The sequence below is a fragment of the Dendrobium catenatum genome, unplaced genomic scaffold, assembly GCF_001605985.2.
Source record: "Dendrobium catenatum unplaced genomic scaffold, ASM160598v2 fragScaff_scaffold_43, whole genome shotgun sequence".
NCBI lineage: Eukaryota > Viridiplantae > Streptophyta > Magnoliopsida > Asparagales > Orchidaceae > Dendrobium > Dendrobium catenatum.
Genome location: NW_021318505.1, coordinates 1,448,718 through 1,456,976, shown reverse-complemented (window position 1 = coordinate 1,456,976; position 8,259 = coordinate 1,448,718). Strand labels below are relative to the sequence as shown.

The window sequence follows — 8,259 nt, the reverse complement described above, 5'->3', positions numbered from 1 at the left end:
TAAATTATATTTATATTAAAAGAATTTTAAGTTATATATCATTAACTTAAAATAAATATAATAGTTATAATGTTTGTCATGTTAAAAAAATAAATATTTCAAATTAATTTAAAAAATATTATAACTACTGTAAAAATTTATATTAATTTTATAAAAAAATTTAAAAAAATATTACAACTATTATCAAGTTTGTATCAAAAGTTTTAATATTTTGAAATTTTGATAAAATTAATATTTCGAAATTAACCGTTATAAGTTATAAGTTATAACATTTTTCCAAAAAATCTCTCTCTTCTCTCTCTCCCCGTTTCTCTCATTCTCTCCCTATTTCTTCCCTCTCGCTCCTAAACCTTTTTGCTCATACCCACTCACCTTCATTCTTACGAACTTTTATTACATCCGGTGCAAGGACATAGAGGAACGTCCGGTCGGAGCCAAATTTTCACCCAAAAACTCGGTATTTTCTCGGTACAACTAGGTATTATTTGATAATAACGATGAATACCGCTTTTTGAAGACCATTACTGAGTTATACCGAGCTATATCGAGAAATACCGAGTTGTACCGAGTTTTTTCTAGGAAAAACTCGGTACAACTTTTGTATAACTCGGTATTGCTCAAGATAGCTAGAAATAACTCGGTATTGGGTCTTCACATGATGTTATTCCTTGTTATTATTTGATATTGCTCGGTGTTTACTCGGTACAACTCGGTATTTGGCCGGAATTTGCCTCCGACCGGACGTTCCTCTACGTCCGGTCAGAGGACATAATAATTGTTCCATTCTTACACCCTGCCCTAAAAGTATACTTTTTTAGGGCTTTAATATTTTGAATTGAATAATACTATGTTGATATAAAAAATATAATTTACTAAAAGAAAAAAATTAAAAATCAAAAGAAGTAATATATATATATACTGGTAGGAATAAAATATTTTGCTCTTGATATATTGTGACAAATTTAATTCGACATATTATTCATCATCACAATTAAGAAGCTCATATGCTTAAGAGTTTTCATATATAATTTTTAATTATGAAAAAAAGATGATCATGATTATAATATTAATATAAAGCTAAAATATATTTTGTTTAAAAATTTTACATTTCCATATTACAATGAAAGCAAAAAAGAAAAAAATTAGAAAAATTAAGACACTGGCCAGAGAGAGAGAGAGGGGCCACGCATATATACAAATACTAGCCCATCAGTATTGCCACCAACATCTACATATTAGCAAAACACACAAAAAAAAGCTTGCGCAACAAAATACATAATATAAGGATAGATCAAGTTCTCATACTTTGATAGGATAGATAGCATCACACAGGAGTTTCAAAATACAGAGATCATAATTAGAAAATTAGGTCATCAGATCCACAGTAGAGGAAGATGTGGCTTTTGCCTTCTTCTTAGGGGAACAGAAAACATCAGTCAATGGAGTTGATGAGTCTAGCGAAGCCTTAAGCAAAGCAATCCCCTAAGTCATTCAAATTTAATAACACACATCAAATCCAAGAAAAAATTTAAAACATATCTAAAAATTAAAAAAAAAAATAGTTGTTGGATAATGAATTAACCTCTTCCATGCCGACGGTAACCACTTTCTCCATTAGTTGGACATCCTTTTTCATGCTAAAGCGATGGATAAGAGTGATGCTGGAGATTGCAGACATTGGCGTCACTTCCAAATCATCTGTAATCATGTAGGTGACCACTCCCTTCACAAAGCCTCCTACATTCTCCCCTGTATTTTCAGCTCTAGTAGCACAAGAAGTAGAATAAGATGGAACCACGAAGGCAGTTTCAGTGACCATCACCTGCTTGCAGTTTGGGCACAAGGTATTTTTTACAGTAGTGATTCTTCTATTGCAATAATTACAAATATAGTATCTGAGCTCTACACTGGTTTCTGTGTCAAGAAGCAAATGATTGGTAACATAAGGAGTGGACAGTTTGGGTTGAAGTAAAGAGGATTTTTCTCTGTTTGCTACCAGATAAATCTCGTTAAGATTTTCTACGCTTTGATAAAGTTTTCCAATAGATCCAATCATAGTTGAAGGAGAGAGGAGCTTAATGATACAGCCTAGTGGGAGAGTAAGTAGACTGAACATGAAATCTACAAAGTCTTTACCAGCCTCACCGACAAGTACTTTGTCGCTACGAGCATCGATCAGAAGTTTGAGAGTAATTTTTGAATTCAAATCTGCCATGCCCTCTTCGTAGAGTTGTGAAAATGGGAGGATTTAAGAAGACAACAAGCTCATATGTGTATATATGGAGGTTACTTACGCCTGCTTGTTTTCCACTACGCCTGCTCATTTCGACTTCCAACGTCAAATCTTTCGTACACTTTAAATGTATCATAAATGCCGTATCTTTCTTAAACTAAAAAAAAAAGCGTATCTTTCTTAAACTTTAAATGTATCATAAATGCTGTTGGATTCGAACAGTACGGAGATTATAACTAAAAAAAACTAATTCAATCCGGTCAAATTAAATAAAAAAATTAAGGGGATGAGTTTAAAATTGATAGATTTGTTTTAAGATTAAATGCAATAAAAAATATTTATATATACTTGGTATGTCATCAAAACCTCCTTGAATCAGCATGAATCTCAAGGGTTATTCAGGTAAAATTTTTTCAAATAAAATTGGAGACCATTCGTACTTCAATTCTTTTTTTTTTTTTGACGAGGAAGCACTGTTCTTAGGCCAGTGAAAACACCGGTCGACCTAGCATGCAACCCACACCAATTTACACGGGCCAACACTTAAGGCTTTCACTCTTTGCCAAGGAATTTGAACCCGGGATCTAGACTTTGCCCAATCTGCTCTTCACCACCCGAACAAGCAGCGGTGGGTTTCGTAATCCAATTCCATTCTAGGATGACAGAAGAGAGTGAGCATGCATACAACGTTAAAAATTATTGGCCACTTTAACCGAGCCCATAGCTTATTTCCTCTTTAGGTTTGCTTTTCCTTTATTTTCTTCCTATCTATCTATCACACGCCATAAGGCGAAGACAAAACCGAAAGAACTAGAGAGCTTCGGTGCAGAGCATTTGTTGTGGCTTCTCCAAATTGCAGATCAGATCCCCACTCTTCTGACACGTCTCCTCGGGCTCGAATTCCCACAGAATTGCTTGTTTTCGAGGCGTCAGTTTTATTGGTTTCTTCAAATTTGCTATGGAATAGCGTGGATATATTTGGATAAAGTTGATATCTTGATGATTTTGTAGATGCATGAGGAAAAATCTTGCCTAGATAATTTGCAAGAGGAAATAGAGTTCTATAAAAATACAGGGCTAGCAAAATTATAGAAGCAGCTTACCTAAGAAATAATTTTTTTTTTTTTTTTGTGCTAGCTTCTCATTTATGTGGAGCTGCTTCTTTAGGTTTCTTTTTCCTTATTGTAATTTTTATAGTTTTTAATATACGGGAATCCCCCCCCCTAAAAAAACAAAAAGTTCAGGTGGCGTGGGTTTTGAGATGCAGAGCGAGAGGACAAATAGTTACTTTCGGTTGCTGGTGCTATTGCAAGATTATATGCTTTGCTGTTAATGAAACTCCGGTTTGTTGGTGGCATTTCTTGGCTGCCCAACCTTCTCATCAGTTTAACGTTCTCTACGGTTGTTGGTGCTATTGCAAGATATATTAAATGCCTTGGCAGGCTTTTTTTGGACTCAGTTGCTGCTATCCTTGATCAAATTTTATTTTGGCAGACCATTTTTTTGGATCGTGGACAATAATGACACCTTATTAGAACACACAGATATTAAATAATATACTCCTATTATATTTATGTATTTGCATATGAGGTGTAGGCATAGGATTGGTTCATGGTTCTTGAGTCGTACTATTAGGAGAGACCGGCGGTAGAGATAGGGAGAGAGAGAGTGAGAGGAGGTAATGTCATCTCAATAGAGTTGAACAGGTTTGATCTTTACATAAATCTAGTTTGTCTTTACTTCTATGCTTCTTAGATACAGTACAATATTCTATAGAGCTCGCAGCTTATTATTTCTTTACAAAATGAGTTATTTTTCTGCTTGTTCTTCTTTTTTTCTTCACCAACGACATGTGATAGTTTTTCTACGCTTCACTGATCATAGATTTGTGTAGATTATCATACCTAAGGGTATTTCCTTAAAGTTTCATAATGTTTGACAGTCTATTGCATTTAGACATAGCAGTTAATTAGTCATGTGATTGTGGTTTATCTATTATAAAGTTTATGGATTCCTTTGGAGTAAGAATTATTTTGATTTAATTTTAATTATTGCTCTAATTAAACTGTCTTTATGCTAATAAAACATTTGTTAAGTGTTAGACCGGTCCAGGCGGGACTGGCTCATACACGAACAGGGCGGAAAACTTCCGCCCGCTGGGATGCCGAGCGAGCCGCACGGTGTGCGGGAGCTAAATAGGAAAGAAATTTTGGGGAGTTAAGAGGGAAATTTGAATGTAGGGACTGTTTAGGGAATTTCTTTTGATTTGTATGCATTAAATAGTTGATTTTCCTAGGGTTTGAGTATCTTGAATTTGGCTGAAATTTGAGATCTCTTAGATTTAGGTTTTCTTTGGGCTCTAACGGCGTCTAGAGATTTGGGAGAGTTTGATCCTCCTCTCGAATTGAGGATCAATTGTATCTTTTCTATTCTGTTGCATTTATTAGTAAAATACAAGTCTTTTCTTCACGGTTTTCTCTCCGATTTGCTATTTTTCCACTGTTTTGTGGCTGATTTCTGCTGTGGACAGCACTAAAACTGCAGCAGTTTACTGATTTTGGCTAGGAACACTTGTGAATACAAGTGTTTCCTATCATTAAGTTAATTAAATCTTATGTGGCTCTTAAATCTACTTGATGGGGTTTCATTGATTTTATATTAGCTTTTGACTATGACAAGTAATTAGCAAGATTTAAGACAAAATGTCATCTATATATATGAATAGGACTGCACTAATGCTGTTTCTTCTAAAGCAACTAATTGGGCCTATCGAATCATTAATGTTGTTTATGTGCAAATTGTGTAGTTCTTGCCTTCATCCTTAGTAGAATTTTGTGATATTATCACAATTAGTTGATGATTTTTTTTTTCTAAAGTCTATGCAACTTATTCAGCATTCTAGACTTCAAGTTAAAGAAACTTTCTTTTCTTCAGAAAGGAAGTAAAAATATATGTGAATAGGGTTGTTGAAGTCCATGCGCATTAGTGAATATACGTGCCTAAAATAATAAAAATTAAAAAACACATTATATAAAATTTTAATTAAGTTCAATTGAACGATTATACCTTTTCATTAGTAAATTTAACTACCATGACCTCCAAATGAGGTATATTCATAGGAGGTACATGTTTGAAAATATTTGAAGCATATAATGGCTTCATTGCTGAATAATTCACAATCAAATAATGTCGTTATTTTTTTTTCAATTAAAAAAATAGAAAAATTAGAGGAAGTGGGAGAAATAAGTCTTGTTAATTTGGTGATAGCATGCTCAACTTCGCTGCCTGAGGATGTAACTTGAATTTGGTTTAAATTATAAATAAGATTTTTCATTGAGTCAACTCTATTTTTCGATGATAAGACATGAGAAATTTACCTTATGACATCTCAATATATTTGGTTAAAAATTGTAAAAAATCTTCTTCAATCTTAGTGATAAATATTTTGTCTAACATATGATTTTTGTTGATTCTTGTAGAAATTGTCGACTCCAACAAATCCATTATCAAATTTAGTGTGTAATATTTTACAAAATGCATTAATTTTTAATAAATAAAAGTAATAAAAAAGTATACATAGTGAAATGACATATTTTATGAAACTGAAATTTTGATACTATAGTGGAGAAATAACCTGCAACTTGTGTTACAGTAGGAATATCATGAAGAAGATATTGATAGTATTGTATAACAAAATTTATAGTTAAGTGTGAATCGAACAACGAAAGAAGAAAAAAACTCTAACATATGAACTCAAAAGACGAGACACTGAAAACAATAAAATATTACTTTTTTTAACTGAAATGTTAGAGTTCTTTTTTTTCTTAAGTTATCTGGTTCACTTCTAATTATAAATTTTTTTATACAGTACCATTAATATATTATTCATGATATTATTATTGTATGATAAATTGAAGGTTAATTTTCTATTGTAATATTTGAAGTTCAATTTCTTCAGCTATGTTATTTTACTATATATATATTAGTTTTATTTATTAAAAATTAATATATTTTATAGGATATTACAAGAAAAAGTATGACAATGAATCTGTTGTAGTAAAAAATTTCTATAAGACTTAACAAAGACTCTAAGTCTGACAAAGTATTTTTTATTGAGGTTGAAGTAGATTTTTTTATAGGTTTTAGTCAAATATCATGATATATTAATAAGACAAATTTCTAATGTCCTATTATTGAGAAATAGAGCTTACTCTGTAGAAAATTTTATTCTTAGTTTAAATCAAATTAAGAAGACTCATTTTTTCCTCTTCCTCTAGTTTTCTTATTTTAATTTAATAAAATAGCAAGGAGACTCAACCCGGCTTTCCTATTTTAATGGAAGAAAAGGGCCAAAAGATTACTGGGCTTTCAATTTTAAATGAAGAAAATAACAATGAGAATTCACGACTATATTTGATTACAGATGATTTACTAGTGAAACCCTTACATGGATTAACTGTTATTAAACACGTGTCTATGAATACAACACATATGGAGGTGGTGGTATATTATTTTTTAATTTAATTTGTGTTTTTAAATTTTAATATTTTAGACATTGCATTTATTAATGCTTAATTGACATTAAAAATCGTATTCACATAAATTTTTAGTGGGAGATTATGCATTTGATCAATTAGGATTGCTGTTGCACTTGTCTTTGGATTTCTATTTTTTTTTTGTTGGTTGCTCAGCTATACTGGAATGGTCGGGCTGCTGTTCAACTATACAACCGGATGGATAGGATACATCAGATCAGTTACAAAGCAACAATGAGGATATGATATTTGATGAGAGTGGCTGTTGCTATTAGATTGATTAAAAAGTTACATAGGAGTATTAGAAGCTCTGATTGCTCACAACATATAGTATCAAACCAAAAAAACTAAAAGGCTGTGTGAAAAAAGTAAAGTGAGGTATAACTAATTACAAAATAGCAAAGCTCATATTAACCCACCAACAGCATCCTAAGCATGAAGGCAGTGATGATTGTCATCTAAAACGGCAGAAATATGATAGGAAATACTTGAATCCGCAAGTAACCCTAAGGTAATACTTGAATTCGCAAGCACTCCCAAGCCAAACGGATGAGCAAATAGCAGGATTTCTGCTATTTACAGCAGAAATCAGCACAAAATCAGAGGAAACAGCTAGAAAACTGAGAGAAAACCACACAAACACTTGTATTCCACTAGTAGAGAATAAAAATCAGCAAAGATACAATCGTTCTTCAATCCGTGAGGAAGAACAACTCTCCAATCTCCGGCGATGCCAAGAGCCCAAAACAAAGAAAACCCTAGATCTCAAATTGACATTCAAAATCAAGATAATCGCCCCCCTTTCCTCCTAACCTCCTAATTAAGCATAAAGGAGTTTTACAAAATGTCTAAACAGCCCCTCGCATTCAAAATTTCCCTCCCAAAACTCCTCCTTGGCCCCCGTCGGATGTGCTCATTCCGCTCGGTTCCGCCCGCCTTGTTCGGTTCCGCCTCGAGTAGGTGTGGACCGGTTCGGGTTGGACCGGTCCAGCCGGCTCAGGTGCCGGCCTAACAAAATATTCAATAGTATCTACTCAAGGGTGATAAGATATGAGCCAACAAGAAAGTTGCCTGCACTAAAACTACCAACCACAAATCATGTCTCGAATTCTCCACTTCTGTGCCACGTCTCCATGCTCCACTTCTCCACTTCACCATTCATTCAACATATTACCTACATTACATTTCCTATATAATATTGGGCAAATTTTTAAAAGGAGCAAAGTTGGTAAATGTTTTAGGTGTAGGAGCATGCATGAAAGTAATTAAATTTAAAAAGGAGCAGAAATGCGAACAGGTTTAGCGTTTTTTGAGAAAACGCAAAGCAGGATCGCAGAAAATGCGATTCTGCTTTGCGTTTTCCTCTGAAAATGCGATGAAACATTGCGTTTTTAATGGAAATGCGATCCATGTTCGCGTTTTCTTCATACCGGACCCCCACAAGCGCAAATTCTTGCAGATTTAACGCGGACGTGGCTACTTTTGGAGCTT

At 33.5% G+C, this 8,259-nt stretch overlaps 1 protein-coding gene across 1 annotated transcript; it reads right to left on the bottom strand.

Annotated features, from left to right (window-relative positions):
- Positions 1 to 1,365: 1,365 nt before the first annotated feature.
- LOC110092029 lies at positions 1,366 to 2,215 on the bottom strand. The gene is made up of 2 exons (XM_020816372.1): positions 1,583 to 2,215; positions 1,366 to 1,482 (listed from the first exon to the last, which is right to left on the bottom strand). Exons 1-2 carry the CDS (start codon positions 2,213 to 2,215, stop codon positions 1,366 to 1,368), a joined length of 750 nt encoding a protein of 249 aa, XP_020672031.1.
- Positions 2,216 to 8,259: the final 6,044 nt, after the last annotated feature.

What these genes read in the sequence shown, in the direction of transcription:
- LOC110092029 (XM_020816372.1), bottom strand. Translation starts at nt 2,215, where the DNA reads ATGGCAGATTTGAATTCAAAAATTACTCTCAAACTTCTGATCGATGCT. An exon ending in TTACCGTCGGCATGGAAGAG is followed by an intron (nt 1,483 to 1,582) that starts GTTAATTCATTA and finishes TGAATGACTTAG; the next exon opens with GGGATTGCTTTGCTTAAGGC.